At 37.5% G+C, this 19,093-nt stretch overlaps 1 protein-coding gene across 6 annotated transcripts in view; it reads left to right on the forward strand.

Moving 5' to 3' along the window:
• The first annotated feature begins 3,754 nt into the window (after nucleotides 1–3,754).
• CCDC66 (coiled-coil domain containing 66) overlaps nucleotides 3,755–19,093 on the forward strand; it is a 78,854-nt gene continuing 63,515 nt past the window's right edge. For 2 of the 6 annotated variants that reach the window (XM_045991163.1, XM_045991162.1), the window contains exons 1-7: nucleotides 3,755–3,817; nucleotides 5,656–5,720; nucleotides 6,359–6,384; nucleotides 14,070–14,514; nucleotides 16,554–16,719; nucleotides 16,900–17,003; nucleotides 18,773–18,894. In XM_045991163.1, coding sequence (XP_045847119.1) covers nucleotides 3,807–3,817; nucleotides 5,656–5,720; nucleotides 6,359–6,384; nucleotides 14,070–14,514; nucleotides 16,554–16,719; nucleotides 16,900–17,003; nucleotides 18,773–18,894 — 939 coding nt within the window. In that variant the 5' untranslated portion in view covers nucleotides 3,755–3,806. Of the gene's footprint in view, nucleotides 3,818–5,655; nucleotides 5,721–6,358; nucleotides 6,385–14,069; nucleotides 14,519–16,553; nucleotides 16,720–16,899; nucleotides 17,004–18,772; nucleotides 18,895–19,093 lie in introns of those variants that run through there. The other 4 variants (XM_045991165.1, XM_045991164.1, XM_045991166.1 and 1 more) reach the window with 4 other exon arrangements.

A 19,093-nucleotide genomic window follows, 5' to 3' on the forward strand; every position in this document is an offset into this window, starting at 1 on the left:
AAAAATCTTTAAAAAAAAAATTCAGGTTGCAATATAAATTAAGACCGAGGGGTACACTGCGACACCTGCCAATAAGAAATGTTGAAGGGTATCTGATACACTGGTAGAGTGAAACCGTGGAAGTGATTTAAAAAAAAAAACACAACCTTTATTAATTTGAGAGAGAGAGTAGTATTGGTGAAAACCTTGGTAGATATCAAAAATACATGTCAGTTATCAACTTACTGGCTCAGCTTCAGATTCATCCTTTACCTCTCTGTGAAAATGGATCTGGGCCCTTTAAGTATTTTTCCTTTGTAGCTGGCAGCATGTTAAGCTTTCTTAGTAGAGGGGGCTGGAGAGACACTGCAGGAGGAAAGAGTCCTGTCCTTGCTTCCAATGTGTTCACTTGGCAGGCTCCTTGACATCCACCATCTTAGTGGAAGAGGCTTCCCACACTTTCCAGCTTCTGCGGCAATGGCAGCTTCTCCAACATCAGGCTCATGGAGCACAGGCAGTATCTCCAGGGTCCAGCCCCCAGCACACAAGTCCTCAGCATTTAACTCCTGTACAACATAGTGGCCAGTAGCACCCAGCTATCAGCAGCTTCCCCCAGCAACCCTTTCGGGCAGTACTGTAGTGGCATGCCCCTGGTGCCACATCTCCTCCAAAAGATTGCCCAGGAACCTAGAGGATGGATTTCTGGCAAGATCCTCCAGTAAGTTCTGGATCTCTGTCCTATGGGATAAGGGAGCTATTTTTCGAGGGCTCTATCTAAGCTGCTCCTTCTATCTGTTATTCCCATATTTTTTAGAGTTCTCTTTATTTCTTACCAGGCAATCTCTCATTATGCCAAATCCCTATTAACTATTATTATAGTTAATAATTCTCTATATTAAATTTTCCCTGTTCAAATTGCCACGTGGCTTCTCTCTCTTGACTGGACCCAGACTGTTACAAACTCCTAGAAACAAAATAAGCAGAAAACTTGAAGGTAGCTTACTGGACACTTGAGAAAGGCAGAAGTTTCCATGACAAAAAAGTGTTTACTCATACAGGAATAAAATATAGGGGCACCTGGGTGATACAGTCGGTTAAGTGTCTGACTAGATTTTGGCTCAGGTTGTGATCTCATGGATTGTGAGAGTGAGCCCCACACTGAGCCCTGCATTCAGTGGGGAGTCTGCTTGAGATTCTCTCTCTCTGTCTCCCTCTGCCCTTCCCCCGCAAATAATAAATCCTCAAAAAAAGAGAAAAGAAAACAGTATACAAAGAAATGGAAATGATTTACACATCTGGGATTTAGATGACTGAGCAAAGTAAGAGCATGGAGATTTTTTTTAAATGTTTTTATACAAACAGTTCAAATAATCATAACCATATTTGTTTACTTTTGGGTAAGCAAGATGTATACCTGTTATTATGTTAGGAGGGTCTCTGCAATGCCCTTAGGTTTGGCTTAATCAAAAGTTACATTCAGGAGAATCAGACAACCAAATGACTTACAAGCATTCCTTTCTTTGGTAAGATGACTCTTGGCTGGTTCTGTGGGACCCCATCAAGGTCCTTGGACCTGTCCAGCCTATATTAGTATGAATCCATTTATATGAAGTATCTAGAAGAGGCAAATCCATAGAGACAGAAATGAGATTAGAAGTTACCAGTGGGTTGCAGAGAAGGAGAAATGGGAAGTTATTGCTTAATGAGTACAGAGTTTCTATTTGGCACAACATTGTGCCACAGAATTGTACACTTGAAGATGGTTAAGATGGAAAATTTTATTATATTTCCACAATAAAAATAAAAGATGTAGAGATTGGCTAAGCATTTGCTAATAAATATACTATGTTGTTATTCTGCGTGGGGGAGAGAGAGTGATGATATTTAACAACCAAATGTAATCTGTACTCCTTAGTTGACTCTAGCTTTCTAAATAAAAAGCTATCAAAGATATTAAGAGAATTTCCTATTCCTAGGAGATAGTTACTTTTGTGTTTAAGGGCAAAGTGCTATAACATCTGTAACTTGCAAATAGTGATGCCAAAAAAGGTGTGTGATAGGGGGCAGTGTATGGGTGTGCCTGCCCACGTGTGTGCAGAGAGAAAGAGAGAGGAAGCATATGTGACAAAATTTTAACAATCATCAAATCTAGGTAGAGGATATACAGGTGTTCATTGTACCCTTCTGTCATTTTTTATTTAAATATTTTCGTAATAATAAGTTAGAAGCAAAGTAACATTCTGAAAGTCACACCATTGTATCTCCCAGAAATACTCCTGTTAACATGTTGGTTTAAATCCTTTTCGTCTTTTTTTTCTATGCAAATATAAATATTCCTTACACAATACACACACACAAAAGCAAGGGATCAAATGTACATTGGTCCATGTTCATTTATTCAGTCAAGTTAATTAACAAATGTTTGTTTAAGTATATATTCCAGAGACCAGGGACATACACGAATTTTAAAAGATCTCTGAGTTTTCACAGAATGTACCCTAAGAATTCATTGTGCCTCATTCATTACAACTATAGTTCATAAAAATCTTATGAGCAGACAGATGAAAATACTTGTCAGCTTTTAGTAATTGCATTATGATCCTCATCATGAAATAGTATTCCACCAACATGATAAAGTTGGCATTTTTTATTTTTGCTGTGCTTTCATTTCACAAGTATTTACTGTCTACAATGTTCAGTGTCAGGTGCTGCAGCTATGGAGGTATGTAAGATAGCAACTGCCTGCCCCTCTGAAGCTCACTCTGACACAGGATTGTAAATGCATTATTATAGGGATCAAAAGGGAAGGGATTGGGGGGATAGAGAATGGGTTCCTGATTTACCTGATTTATCAGCAGTGTCTTCCAGAGGAGGTTCTTGGAGGAAACGACTTTTAAATTTAGATTTTTAAGAATAAACGGGACTTAGACTCATACACTAGTTGCGAACAGCAACCCAGCGGGCTTTGCAGTGTTTGATAGTCCTTGGAGAAGTTGCTTAACCTCTCTGCGCCTCAGGGATGATGTTGTAAAGCTCCAGTAACAAAGTGCTTAGATCCCTGTCTGGAACAAAAGAGCTAAATTTATTGAGTACTCGTGATTACTGCAATTTATTATTTTTTTAAAAAGATTTTATTTATTTATTGTACAGAGAGAGAGACAGCAAGAGAGGGAACACAAGCAGGGGGAGTGGGAGAGGGAGAAGCAGGCTTCCAGCTGATCAGGGAGCCCCATACAGGGCTGCATCCCAGGACCCTGGCATCATGACCTGAGAGGAAGGCAGAGGCTTAACGACTGAGCCACCCAGGTGCCCCTAATTATTGCAATTTACGAAGAGTTATAATGTACCATGCTTCTGTGCCGAGGTCAGAGCCAGAAACAAGACAAACCCTGTACCCAGCCTAGGAGTTTCTTTCCAAGAGCCTGCCCTCCACCTTATTTTATACCCCAATAACCTGCCCTGCAAATATAAAATGTTCATATCATAAAAAGCTTATGCTTTTTGTTTCTCCACATTTTTGCCATCTACACTTGAGCTGAGGCACTTCTTCGAGGGCTCCGAGTGAAATCGGGGTGCTACAAGAGAAACCAAGAGCCCCAGCTCCCAAGTGGCAGGATAGAGAGCCCGAGGCCCGGCAGACAACACCAGTCGCCCCGGCAGCCTCGCTCCCCTCTGAGTGCACCCGCCAGCACGCCCAACTTTGATTGGTCCGTTCTTCCAGCTCGCCGGCATCACTGTGTCCAATCGGAGCAGCGCTTGTTGAGCGGCGGCGGCAACAGGCATACACAGAGTTTGCGCGTCCTGTGGAGAGAGCGAGAGGTCAGGCCATGAACCTGGGGTAAGTTGGGCCGAGAGGGGTGGTCTCTAGCTAAGATGGGATTAAAGCTGGGTTGCCCCTGGGAACCTTTCGTGGAACACCTTCGCAGCTTGCGCTGCATTCATTGGCTTTGCCCGGCTTCCCGAGGCGCAGAGGGGCTAAGGGGCCCGGGACGGCCTTTGCCACCGCCGTCGCTTTTCCACAGCATAACTCGGAGTAAATCTGCTCTGGACCTCTTTCTGCCCTAACACTGACCTCGGGGTGGTGACGGGAAGGAGACGATAGGCGGGGAGGGCAGATGGAGAGATAAAGCTTAGCGGCTTCCTGGGAGAAATCCTGGCACAGGCCCCCGGTACTTAGCGCCTCTGGCTTTAGCGTCTTTTCACGCGCCCAGATGGGTTTAACCCCCGGAATGCTAGGAGCCGGGTTTTAAGGGATCGATGCCCTGCCAGTGCTTGGCCCCTGATAGACCCTCATTAAGTAGTGGTTGAGTAAAAAGGACTGTTGCAGGGTTTTCATCAGTGGGAAGTTTAATATTTTAAGAAGATGAAAAGCCACCAAATTCAGACTGTTGCACGTCATTTAGCAAATGAATTTTGCGCTCTAGAACGTGGAGAGAGAAAGATAAGACATCAGCCTCTGAAGGAGTTTACAGTGCAGTAATGCTGAACAGACTACTTTTCGGGTTCATTCTTTTGTTTGTTCAGTTTCACTGACGTAAACATGAATGATTTCTAACCCTGCCTCAGGGAAACCTTTAAACCCATTTTTTCCAGTATTTTATCTTGACAAATTAAGTTGGAGTATTTTGATGTCCTCTACAGAGCAGCACTGCAAATTTCGTTCTTCCCAGTCAGATCTTTCCCAGCTTTTCTTTTCTTTGTCTGGCCTGCTGGATTTAATTCTGTCTCTTGGACAGCACTTTTGTCCCAATTGATGGTTAATGACACACACCTTTTTTCCCCCCTCTCTTAAGAAACAATGAATTAAATGTGGACTATTTTTGTTTTCAGTGGTTTTTATTAGAATCTTACGTTGAAGTTTCCTTGTCAGTGTCTGCTGTTACTTTGTGCTTTTGCATTGAACATGCACAAATAAATTAGAGCAGCCAAAGTTTATTACAGATTTATTGTTGTGATAGTAACAAACTGTCACTATGCTAAAAAAGTTAATAATCCTGGTGGCAGTGTTATAGTTCACTTTCAAAGCTGTAGCATGCCATAGAATGTGTTAGTCATGAGATCATTATGAAACTGGTAAACAGATACGTTTTCCTCCTTTAAGGTAGGTGGGGAGTTTTGGTAACAGCATTTTTTTTCCCAGTCTGGAGTTGTAAGATTTAAGTAATGCTATGATGATTGAATTTGTTGCTTACCAGTAAGAAAATGAAGTTTCATTTAAAGATAACAATGCTTTGTATTATTGGAAAGTTTCAGGAATTTTCTCCCTCTAGTGTTTAGTTTTATCTTGGATTGGAAAACGTTTTTTATTAAAAGAATGGCTTACTGTTTACAAGATTCCTGTTTAAATTCAAAAGAACATATTTACTTTCAAGATTCAAATGAGCTTTTCATTTCTGTTTAAAATGTTGCTGCTTCTTGGGGCGCCTGGGTGGCTCGGTGGGTTAAAGCCTCTGCCTCCGGCTCAGGTCCTGGGATCAGGTCCTGGGATCGAGCCCCGCATCATCGTCCGGCTCTCTGCTCAGCAGGGAGCCTGCTTCCCTTTCTCTCCCTCTGCCTGCCTCTCTGCCTACTTGTGATCTTTCTCTCTGTCAAATAAATAAATAAAAATCTTTAAAATTAAAAAAAAAATAAAATGTTGCTGTTTCTTAAAAATGACAACTTTCTTTTATTTTGCAGAGATGGTTTAAAGCTTGAAACTGAATTGTTGGATGGAAAAACCAAGTTAATATTGTCTCCATATGGTATGCTGTGTTATCAGAAATCTAAAATGTTAATTTTAAATTCCTAGATTAAAATTTATATGAGTTTAATATACTTTTTCCTTATAGTAGAGTAATATTTAAATGATACTTTGCAGAAAGCTGTTTGGCTAACTTTCTCAGATTTATTTTTAGCCAAGTAAAGTCAGATTACATCACTGCTTACCACTGTCAGTATTTATTTATAAAACTTAATGCTTCAGTATATTTATGTTTAATATGTTGTCTAATGAATAATTTAGATGAAATCTATGTAATTATGTTCTATACATTTAAAATGTGTTTTATAGAAAATTAAATTTGTAGTAAGACCACAGTTGCTAAAGTTTTTAGTTTTAATTTTAAAACTCCGTATACTTTGGTAGTCCTCTTTTTCACATTATTTTCTTTTTCTCTGATCTCTTTATAGTTTTACCTGGGAAAATAAACAGAAATAAAATAGAAATACTTGCACTACACTCTAAAAGTTAGAACACTCAAACAGGACCTAAAGTTAATGCTTTGGGTATTACTATTTCTACTAAATATCTTCTTAAAACAATGCTAATCAAAATTTTCTTTTATGACTGCCTTAGTATGTTTTTGTTTGATAGTTCAGTAATTATTTTTTTCTTTTGTAGAATGTAAATCAAAAAATTCTGTGAAGGTAAGCCAAATGAATTGACACATTCTTGAATGTAAAATGTGGAATTTTTTTTTTTGCAGTGGTTTGAAAATAATTCCTGTCAATATATATAAGGGATATAAGATAATGATGAGAAGGGGCGCCTGGGTGGCTCAGTGAGTTAAGCCTCTGCCTTCGGCTCAGGTCATGATCTCAGGGTCCTGGGATCGAGCCCCGCATCGGGCTCTTTGCTCAGCGAGGAGCCTGCTTCCCCCTCTCTCTCTGCCTGCCTCTCTGCCTACTTGTGATCTCTGTCAAATAAATAAAAATCTTTAAAAAAAAAAAAAAGATAATGATGAGAAGTTATTGTTCTCTTGCTTTCAGGCTAGTCCTTTCACAGAAATGGGATCATAATTTTTCAGTTTAAAAAGTCATACAGAGCCTCTTTCTCTAGGTCAGTGCTGTCTAATAAATCTTTTTGTGATGATGGAAATGTTCTGAGATTAGTGTTTTCCAGAATGGTAACCAGTCACTAGTCATGTGTAGTTACTGAACACTTAAAATGTGGCTAGTGTAACTAAGGAAGTGAATTTTTAATTTTGTTTAATTTTTAATGTAGATTTAGTAGTTATTATGCAGTGCATATAACATAACTCAGTGCAGTTCCTGAGATCTTTAAAAATATATATTCACACTTTAAAATGAAAACATTTTTCTTTTCATACTCAAATTCCATTTTCCCACACCAGAATGGTGTATTTGATTCACAAATTCATACATGCATTTTGCTTTCTCCTTTAAGAGATCATACTTGAACTTAATGATAATTTTCCTTTTAAATTATTTTTATCAGCAACCCAAAATGCCTTTACCACTTTAACAACTTTTTGATATCCTACTTTTCTTATTCCCTATTTTTTTTTCCATTGATACTAATCTTTGTATCAGCAGAAATTTCAGCTCCCCCCAAATTCACTATAGTCCTCTTTTTTCTTTTATCTTTGTAGCATCTTAAAGTCTTACTTTGCGTTTCTTGAATAGAGCTGTTTGGATGATGTACTTTTCACCTCTAAGCTCTTGATGGCTTTGCTATTTTTTCCAGGTTTAATCAAGGTGAAGTTGCTTGAGTATCCAGCATAAGTGGGTGATGATAATCAGAGTAATTCCACATGCTACCTGTAAAAGTTACTTCTTTCTAAATATGGTATATAGCTATACACCTTGTGTGCTTTTTTTAAGTCACAATACAAATTGTATAATTTTTCCTGGTCCTGCACTGTTTTTTTTTAATTTTTTAAGATTTTAAAATTTATTTTAGTGGGGGGTGCAGAGGGAGAGGAGACTTAGTCGTCTCCACAGTGAGTGGGAGCATCACATGAAGCTCTAGGCTCCATCTCAGGACCCTGAGATCATGACCTTATCTGAAACCAAGAGTTGGATGCTTAACTGACTGTGCCACCTAGGCACCACAGGTCCTGCTCTATTAAAATACTGCAACTAATTATTTTATTTGAGTCACATTAGCACGTACTGCACCTCTTTTTGAGATGTTAGATAAAAAGCTGCTTGTCATAGTTGATTTCCATTTTCCCCTGGTCTCTTCTCTTTCATTTTTCCCCTCCTTCCATTGATGTCTTTAACGGATTTGCTGTAGACACCACATTTGTGAAGACATTTCAGTCTTTTTAACCAACTTAGAACATATGATGGTTTCTGATAGAATCATTACAAGAGTTTGCTAGTAGTCTAGAAATATTCTAGGATTCTTTTTTTCCAGAATAATGTGTCTCAGCCAATGTTATCTTAAATTATTTACTCTTTTAGAGCAAATTGTTTGGTTTTATTCTTCTGGCTTTGGGGACTTCAGAATGCTAATGATGGTAACACCGTGAGGTGATGGATATGTTAATTCGCTTGATTGTGACTATTTCACAGTGTATGCATATATCAAATCAAGTTGTAGACTTTAAATATATACAAATTTTAATTGTCAATTATACCTTAATAAAGCTGGAAAAAAATATTGATGCAACCTAAGTCTCCCTTCTATATTGATTTTAAGTAGCTTCTCTTCCCGTATTTATAGTGGTTGCTAAGATCATCCTCATTTTTTTCTTTGCTCTTTACAGAAGACAAAAAAAACCCCCAAAATAATAGTGCTTGTCTTTTTTTGCTTAAATCTGTTTTTCAGTCACCCAGATCTCAGTTATGCAGCTATATGTTGTATTCTCTTTTCCATAAGTTATTGGTGAATTCTCTTTTCATAGTGCTTTTCTTTTTCTGCTGGGAGAAGTTCCTGAGTGACTACAATACCTGTCTGCAGTTCTGGTTTTACCCTACGTCACAGGCTGAATTACTGTCATTGTCATAGTGTCTTCTTTAAACACAGCTGAACTTGCATCATCAAGTTAAACACGTGTGGTCACAGTCAGAGTACTTTCTTAGTTTTTTCCAAATCCCTTCTGCATTGTTTTGAATCTGTGTAAGGAATATAAAGTAAAATGTTACCAGCTCAATTTCTTAAGCTTATAGGAGGAGAAATGAAAGAAATATTAATGATTCAGTGTCATGAGTAATTTACAAATTCTAAACGCTTAGGCATTTGTCTCACAAGTTAGTTGAAATATAAAACATTTAAAAATTTTTTTCATAGGTATTTCTACATGTGAGAACCAGAGTAGTGACACACTAAAAGGTGTATAGAGTATTAGTGTTAGGTAGAATATTTTATAATTTAAAATGTTACTTTTCTCTGGTTCTTTCTGGCTTTGGATCCTGGCCCTATATAAATGGTAAACTCAACCAATATTAAACAAATGCTTTGGACTTTGTTTATATTATGAAAAATATTGGTAGAATTAAAACTAGTTAAAAGAGCCAACTTGCTACATAAGAATATTTAAGACATGAAGACTGTTCTTCGATCTATTAAAATTCATCTGATCTAGTAAACACTTGGGGAATTATTTGGGCTAGATTGCTTTGTCTTATGAAGTAACCTGAATATGATTGAATATTTTTTGGTAGTTCATGATTTTTTGCTGGCTCCATTCTTTTTTTTTTTTTTTTTATTCCTGCTGTTTAGCTACAAAAAAATAATCAGGGGCTGCCTGGGTGGCTCAATCACTGAAGCATCCCACTCTTGGTTTTGGCTCAGGTCATGATGTCAGGGTTGTGAGATCAAGCCCTGCTCTGAGCTGGGTGTGGAGCCTGCTTGGGATTCTCCCTTTCCCTTTTCCGGGCCCCGCCCCCCAAAAAGTAATCAGACTTGAGCTGAATATATATGGACCTCATGCCAGATTATTGCCCTTTTTCCCCCTTATTAAATATTTTTAGAAGATTTTTTTTGGTATATTTTTTTCTTTTGTAAGTGAAATGTGGTGGGATAATTCTACTTAAATTAGAACTCCAATTGGTAGGTTTCTATTTAACAGGGATTTATTAAAGCTGTAAAATTTTAGTGGAGTGCCATTCTTGGCTGTATTTGTTCTGTCTCTGAGAGGGAAAATTGAGTAAAGCCTAGGCCTTATTTTCTGAATGTGGGGTTATCAGTCAGGTAAATAACTATACAGTAAAGTAGAATATAATGTATGCCATGGTAGGGCTATAAAAGGCAGACAACACTGCAAAGAGCATCTCTGTGGTTTGCGGAGACCGGGGAAAGCTTCGTAAAAGGAGGTGACATTTTAATTAGAACTTAAAAGATGAGGCAGATATTTATAGGTAAGTAGGTATGGGAGTATATTCTAACCTTAGAAAATAGCAAAACACCAAGATAGCATAATTTGCCTTTGGGGAATAGTGGGTATCTTGGAGAAGTGTAGAACATAAAGCTTGGAGGGAAGGGAGTCTTACAGAGGTTAAATGTATACTCAGAGAGTTTGAACTTCCTTGATTTATGTATAGGAGCATTAAAGAATTTTTGAAAAGAGAAGTCCATACAGTATGATTTGTGTTGTAGGAAAGGGCTTTGGACAGTGTGGTGAAGGACAGATTATAACGGGGAGACCAGTCATGGACCAGTTACAGTTCAGGGAGAGTCTTAGGTGTTCCTGAATATGTGTAGTGGTTAGTGAAATGGGAAAAAGGGGACAGAAACGAGAGACTTTCAGGATGTGTTAATGGTATGCACTGTACTTATTACTAGTTTGAATGAGCAACTGATTAGAGATACGAAATGTTCAACTATCAGTGACCCAAAAAAGGCGAGTGTGAATCAGAGAAAGGTGACATCACAGTAGCTGTAGTTAGAGACTGAGGAGGTAGGGCTCAGCTGTGTAAGCCATATGCAATCTGCTGATAATTTGCTTAATCCACATAGTGGTTTCCAAAAACTAGAGTGAACTATGTAAAAGTTGGAAAATATAATGTAAATCTGGCTTTTTTGGTTCTCTTGAAATAATGGGTAATCTAGCAAGTAGACTAAAATTCCTCTTTGGAGGTGTAGGCTGGTTCTGAGTTGTGGCTGCCTCCTTTAGATGGAAAAATGATTTTCAGCTCATCCCAATTCCTACCAAGCCTAATTTACAGTAGGTATTTGAGGTTGCCATCTCTCTTAGAGAATTAGTTGTATTAAAATAGCCTCAGTGGCACCTGGTTGGCACAGCCAGTTTAGCACCCCACTCTTGGTTTTGGCTTGGTGATGACCTCAGAGCTGTGAGGTCAAGCCCTACACGGGGCTCTGTGTTCATCGAGGAGTCTGCTTGAGACTCCCTCTCTCCCTCCCCCTTGATCCCTCCCTTCTCTACTCTAAAATAAATAAATAAATCTTTAAAAAAGCCATAAGTTGGGATGGTAAAAAGGCATTTTCCATTGTGGTATTGGTGTTATTTAAAGCCTAAGGCCGGGAACAAATAGGATGTAGATGAGATGAAGAGGAAAGTAAGCATATCTTGTGGCTGATAGTACAGGTACATTTTTTTTTTAAAGATTTTACTTATTTATTTGACAGAGAGAGATCACAAGTAAGAAGAGAGACAGGCAGAGAGAGAGGAGGAAGCAGGCTCCCTGCTGAGCAGAGAGCCCAGTGCGATGCGGGGCTTGATCCCAGGACCCTGGGATCATGACCCAAGCAGAAGGCAGAGGCTTTAATCCGCTGAGCCACCCAGGTGCCCCTATAGGTACATTTTGAATAGTAGGATGAAAAGGGATTGGCACATTACAGGGGCACAGCAGTCTTTGGAAAAGGGTATGCTAGGTAGGTGAGAGTGTGAGAGAGTGTGAGAAACCTGCTACAACTACCCCCACCCCCAGAAAAAAACAGGAAATCTGCAATTTTAAATAGGATGGTCAGAGAAGACCTTACTGAGTTAGTGATGTTGGTTGAGTGCATGAACCATGAAGAATCTGAAGGAAGAGTGTCCCAGTTAGAGGGATTGATTAGTGCTAAGGCCTAAAACTGGAGTCTCTTATGAATACGAGGAATAGCCAAGAAGCCCATATGACTGGAAGCTAAGATAGAAGATGAGATCAGAGAGATCAGATAAGGGGATAAAGTATGAAGAATGCACAGATCATTAGGTCTGTTTTGGTTATTGTATGAAGTTCAGTTTTCCCTCCTAAGTAAGATAGGAAACCATTAGAAAGTTTTGAAGAAAGTGACATGATCTGACTTAACCTTTTAAGGTACTCACTGTTGCCGCTGTGTTGAGAACAGATTGGGGAGCAAGGGCAGAAGCAAAAAAATCTGCAGGCTTTTCAGTAATTCAGGCAAGAGCTAATGTCTTGGAGTAGAGGGACGGTAAGAGTTTTTCAGGAGTGGTCAGATTTAGGATATATTTTGAAGATGAAGCAAAACAAGGTCTGATGAAAGTGTGGTGTATGAGAGAATAGGTGATAATTCCAAAATTTTTGTCATGGGTAGGTGAGATGGGAAAAATGAAGGGAGGAAGTTATTTAGGGGCATGTGGGAGATCAAAAGTTTGGTTTTTTTAGGCATGCTGTTTTAAATGGCTGTTAATAACCCAGTGGAAGTGTTTGAATAGGGAGATGAACCTCAGGTTAGGGGAGGGGTCCATCCTGGAGACAAATTTGGGAGTGATCAGCATCCACCAGCAGTGGATAATTCTTAGAACCACAGGGGTAAATGAAATTACCAAGTGAATGAGGTAAGTGAGAGCTAAGAGATTCGGGGACTAAGCAGTTGTTAAGAGGTCTGGCTCCAGTGAAGACTGAGAAGGAACAGTAAGAACCAGAACTGTGGAGTCCTCAGGAAATGAAGTAGAGAAAGTGATTCAAAATGGGAGGAATAATCAACTGTGTCACATGCTGCTAGTAAGTCTGGTAAGATGATCTGAGGAACAATCACAATTTGCGATGTAAAGTTATTAATGACCTTGATGAACAGTTTTGGTGGAATGGTGTGGTTGAAAGCTTGGCTGGAATGGGGTTGTGGGAGATGAGAAAGTAGTATCATGTATTTTTAAAGATGATAAAGATGTGATCTAGCAGGAAAGAAACAGTTGGTTCAGGAGAAAGCAAAGGATTGCTAGAGAAAGATCCCTGAGAAGGAAGGAGTTATAGGAATATCTACAAATAACAGGAGTTGAAGCAGTTTGTATGAGTACTGATCCTGGTACAGATTTAGTGGTAGAAATTTGGAAATTTTTTCTGAATGCTTCTCTGTAAGGTTTTCAGTACAGTAGTGATCAAGATTTTCAGCTGAGAATAAGTATGAAAGGGAAAGTATTAGTTTTGGGAAAGAGGAGAAAGTTGAAATTGTTAAAATTTTGAGTGAGAGAGTTAATGAATTTGTGAAATGTGTAACTGCCAAGTAGCATGAAGGGGACAATTGTTGTTTTGGGTTATGTATTTAAGGCGAAACTAGATATTGTGGCTTTGTATTTTTCTTCCTGAGTGCAGGCACAGAGTAGGTGAAGAGTTAGATTTTACCAGTCTGGGGATTTGCAAAGCATATATGTTAGAGCAGAGGACTTGAGAATACAGGGTGGTGGTGGTTTTGGTTAATCGTGGAGTTGAAGATTGGTAAGGGAGGTCAAGAGGAAGGTGGTAGGATAAATAGATCATGGATCCCAGCTGAGTTAAAGAATTATCAGAATTGGGATATGCAAGAAAAGTGAGCTGGGAAACATTGGGTGTTGGTCATTGTGCCATACTTGAAACAGATCATGGAGGGGTTGTAGTTAGGAGTAGTTACAAGGTTAGTATAAGCTATCACTATGAGGATGAGTAGCTGAGGTACCATGGAGGACAAGAATATAGGAGCAGATGGAGGACAAGAATATAGGAGCAGAGTCCAAGGAAATGAGAGGCCAGGAAATTGAAAGAATGATCTATGTGGATATGAAAGCACCAATAATTAAGATAGGAGATATGTTAGAGGGACGTTGACCCACAAGTTAAGTTATTCAAGAAATAACTAACCTATGTTACTAACTCACAGGTCTGTAGATACCTATAAAGAAAAGAGTTGGTCTGAGTGACATAATCATGACATGAGATTCAATGTCAAAGTAGAATGGAGATGTCCTGTAAAAACTAGAATAAAACTTCTGTATTCATTATGTTGAAATGAAATCGTAATTTCCAGTTGTTGATGAAGCTTTCAAGTGAAGATTTGGAAAGGTTAAATGTTAGTTCTCATGGAGATAGTGCCTTAATAGCAAAATGGAAAAAAAGTTTAGAGGCCTGACGATACAGATTATATAAAGATAATTGTTGATTTTTCACGGACTGTTAAAGAGAATAAATTTTTGGTGTTTTAACAGATGGGAAATAAGACCAAGCTTGCAAAATGTCCTTTAAGAACAAAACAAACTGGATACATTCTCAAATCAACACAAAATACTTGTATCAGGAATGGAAAACTTTTGCAAAAGAAGAGAATGGGTTCAGAAACTTCACTGGCAAAAGGTGAAAAAAATAGTATGACTTTTTCACCCACTAAGGATTTATGCAAGCAGTGTATAGATAAAGACTGTCTTTATGTCCAGAAAGAGATTTCATCTGCAACCCCCAATATACAGAAGACTAGAAACACCATAAATACATCTGTAGTAGCTAAACAGAAGCTTTGCAAAAAACGCAACACAGCTGAAAATATGAAGAGCAGTTTGGTGTGTCTAACACAAGACCAACTACAACAGATTTTGATGACTGTGAACCAAGGAAATAAATCTGTTTCCCTGATTGAAAATGGAAAGGAAGAAAAAAGTAAGTTTTTTCTGAAGTTTTAATTAATATTAATTTTACCAGTATGTGTTTTAGAATTTCTCATTCTTTGGATTTTACATAACTGTGCCTCTGAAATTCTAATTTACCATGTAGCAGTCTTTTAAAATATTCTTTTAGAGAATATTCTCATGCAAAATTAACTTTTGTAGCTGTAATGTGCCATATTTTAAGGTTAATGCCCAGAATATTACAATCATGTTACAATAGCCTTAAGAAACCCAGTTCTGTGGATTCTAGAGGAAAGATCTTAGTACAAAAAATGTTGTACTTATTCCGAAATGTAGAAAGCTTTATTTACATTAAAAATAATTATATAGGGGCACCTGGGTGGCTCAGTGGGTTAAGCCTCTGCCTTTGGCTCAGGTCATGATCTCAGGGTCCTTGGATCCAGCCCTGCATCAGGCTCTCTGCTCAGTGGGGAGTCTGCTTTCCCCTCTCTCTCTCTGCCTGCTGCTCTGCCTACTTGTGATCTCTCTCTCTCTCTCTGTCAAATAAATAATAAAATCTTTAAAAAAATAATAATATAAAATGTTCTAAAAATCAGTATAGTATTTCTAGTGAAAATTGGAGAAATCTTATTCTGAATATTTGACTTGAGTTGCTGAAAAGTATTATTTTCCTGGCCCCTGCGTTGTACTTTTCCTGACCCTTAATCCATGCTAAGGATTGGCAGCACTGTCTTTTTAACCAATATAGAATATAGACTTGGGGGCTGCCTGGGTGGCTCAGTGGGTTAAGCCTCTGCCTTCGGCTTAGGTCATGATCTCAGGGTCCTGTGATTGAGCCCCCATTGGGCTCTCTGCTCAACGGGGAACCTGCTTCCCCCACCCCGCCTCTCTGCCTACTTGTGAACTCTGTCTGTCAAATAAATAAAATCTTAAAAAAAAAAAAAATACAGACTTGGAAGGAATAGAAGAATGTTACATGTCTTCTGTTTCATTAGCCAGAGCATTGTATTATCTTTTTAAAAACCTTCACATTTCTTTAGTGTTGAGCTAAGGAATTAATATGAATAGAAACATCATTAAAATTTTGTTAGGCAATAATGAAATAAATAAAAATAATATTAACAGTCACCAGGAGGAGGTCCCACAATGATCTGGGGACTAGGTAGCTTCTGTACATTCCCAAGGTGTTCAAGTTGAAGTAATTTGTCTTGGTTTAGATTATTCTTTGTAAAATGAGGGAGCTGGGTCTTTAAAGCTATAATTGTAGCCTAGAGAACAAAAGATAAAAACTTAAAGCATGTAATGAGAGAGAATGTCAACAAATTGAAGGTAGAATTTGTCTAATCATACAGTGACTTACATATTAAATATACTTTCTCCTCGGGGCGCCTGGGTGGCTCAGGGGATTAAGCCTCTGCCTTCGGCTCAGGTCATGATCTCAGGGTCCTGGGATGGAGTCCTGCACGGGCTCTCTGCTCAGCGAGGAGCTTGCTTCCACTTCTCTCTCTCTGCCTGCCTCTCTGCCTACTTGTGATCTCTCTGTCAAATAAATAAAATCTTTGAAAAATATATATGTATATATATCTCCTTTCTCCTCATTGGGAAAACTAGCACATTAAGATCTAGAACAATTTCTGAGCCAAGCATAGGAGCCTATATGAAATATTTGGAATAGATATAATGGAGGTGTAGAGATGGTTTTCCATTGATTTCCTAGCTAAACGAGAAAAATAAGGACAAGGTGATGAGTTTTTCATAAACCTGTTTGCATTTATTCTTTAAGTTCTGATTTGTGTTTTATATTATTGGTAAAAATACTGTTAGCAAGAGTAAATAGATTTTTTTTGTTGTTTGTTTTCATATTGGACACATGAGGTTTAACCTCTGGGCTCAGTTTCCTTTTTTGACAAAAGGGAATCATAATACCCACTAAAGGACTGCTGTGAGAGGTGATTACTTTGTTAATGTGTAAGGCAGTGTTTCTAAAGTGTGTAGCGGTATGCCAATATAAGGTATTGTAATACATGCGATTTTAGTGTTCATTTTAAAACATGCATTTTTACCCCCTAGGTCAGGGCAATCTACATTTAAACAATATTTCCAATCAGCCAGAGGATGAGAACGTTATGGGAGTATTCCAGAAAACTGAGACGCTTTCATCTCTCCTAGAAGAAAATAAATCTGTTTTAAGTACAAATGAAGAGACATCTAAGCAGTATGAGCAGAAAATTGCTATGTATGTAACTCATATCTGTTATTGTGGAGTCGTCTTGTGAAAATGGTTTTGTTTTTATTTGAATTTCATGTGAAATTTTCAGTCTGAAGACTGAAAGCTATTTAAGTTATTACTTAGTATTTATGGAGTAGCTTGTATAGAAACATACAAGATTTCTGTTATTTTTTTGTGTTGTTTTAGAGAGAATATGTGGAAACCAGCTGACATATTCAGCACTCTGGGGGAAAGAGAACGTGACAGAAGCTTGTTGGAAGCAAAAAAAGCCCAGTGGAGAAAAGAGCTTGGTAGATAATTGTTAACCTTTTATTATAGTTTTGTTGCCTTAAGGAGTATATATTAAGGTTGAAATAGATCTTTCAGTATGATTTTATAAAAAAATTTTGTTTTATAACATTTACCATCTAGACTAATTTGTTGCAATATGTAGCAAGCATTGTGGTTTTATATTCCTTTAGGTTGTAACTTTTTGTCTGATAGTCTCTTAGTGTGTACCAGAAGACCAGAGGTGAGCAATAAACCTTAATGTCATCAGTATCATTCTGGAGCTCAAAGATTCCTAAGCTTTTCTCATTTGCTGAGAATCCATTTTCATATTTCTCCATTGTAGAAATCCTGTGGATTTAAAGATGGCTTGATTTAAAAATAGAGTTCATTCTTTAAAATAAAACATTCTGACCAAGAATCATTAATATGGTATCAGTAAGTATATTCCATACAAAAACAAGCTTATTGCTTTTTTTCAGCCAAAGACCTTGTAACAGAAAAATTTATCTTTTCCATTGGAGTCTTAAAATGTTGATAGTAACTAAGAAACTCTTGTTTCTTCTTGGACTAGACTTATGGTCTATGTGTCAGAATTTGGAAAATATGTGAAGTAACAGTTGTACTTCCTCTTTTTTTTTTTTTTAAAGATTTTATTTATTTATTTGAGAGAGAATGAGTGAGAGAGAGCATGAGAGAGGAGAAGATCAGAGGGAGAAGCAGACTCCCCAAGGAGCTGGGAGGCTGATGCGGGACTCGATCCTGAAAGTGCGGGATCATGACCTGAGCCGAAGGCAGTTGCTCAACCAACTGAGCCACCCAGGCGCCCCAACAGTTGTACTTCTTAAGAATAACTGTACTAAAAGCATAAAGATGGGCTTTACCCTCCATTCAAATAGGAAATCCTATGAGGCAGTCATAACACTGTGGAGACAGGTGATAGAAAAAAAGAGATAAGCAGAAGAAAATGGGCGTGAATTGGTGTTGGAAGTCAAGCTAACAGAGAAGTTTGAAGAAATTAAATGTATGGTAGCAGTTTCTGAAGGTTTGGAGATTTGATGTGTGTATATCAATCATACTTTCAGTTTTAAATATTTTCTTTCAGTACAAATTTTGGTTATCAAACTGTAATACCAGACTTCTGAAGTTGGATGGAACTACTTGGAAATGACTGAAGTGTTCTTTGCTTTATTATGTAAAAAGTTTACTTTTTTATATTTGATCCTGTTTAAAAATTGATTTCTCTTTGTTGAAGTCACGCTTTCATTGATATTCTTGAAATTTAAGTTTATACATCTCTGAATTTTTAAGAACTACTGATGATTTCAGGCCTAGTTTTTATATCAGTTTGTTAGACACAAGATTTTGGTTTTTTACTCTTCAATGTATTACTTTGAGCTAGGCCCTGTACTGGAAAAGACGCTTCTCATTTTACAGAAGAAACTGAGTTTTAAGAACGCTAATAGCAATTTGCCCACAGTTGTGTAGCTAGGAAGTGGTTGAACTTGGATTTGATTCTAGGATCCTTGATTTTTATTGCTAATTATAATAAACATTTTATATCCATTATAAAATTTTATATCCATGTGCTATACTTAAGTTTGGTTCTGGTTAAATGTTTTTTTTCCATATCTCTTAAAATTCTTCTCTGTCTTGTGAGTTAATCTCCTTAAAAAACAATTTTGATTAGATCTGTATTGGAATCTCCGCTCTTTAAGAAGGTCATGATTTGTTTACATGATTTTTTTTTTACAGTTTTTTTACATTTTTTTAAAAAGGACATTATTTACAGATGAACAGGTTGCTTTAAAGAAGAAAGAAAAAGAAGCTTCTGAAAAATGGAACAATCCTTGGAAAAAATTTGAAAGTGATAAAATAGTATGGGAAAAATTTCAAATTCTTGACCAGCCTATGGTAAGAGTATCAAAATGAAGCATTTATGGAATATAAGACATCTTAATTTTACTTTTTAAAATGCTAAGCCATATTTATATCATAAAGCTTTTTAAAAATTATTTTTCCTATGTTACTGTAAAATAATGTTATTTTGAATTTAATTATGCCTCATCTAGTTATCTATTTGCATTCTGTAAATTGTCTTAAGTATGTAGGT

Source organism: Meles meles, chromosome 20 (genome assembly GCF_922984935.1).
Source record: "Meles meles chromosome 20, mMelMel3.1 paternal haplotype, whole genome shotgun sequence".
Lineage (NCBI taxonomy): Eukaryota > Metazoa > Chordata > Mammalia > Carnivora > Mustelidae > Meles > Meles meles.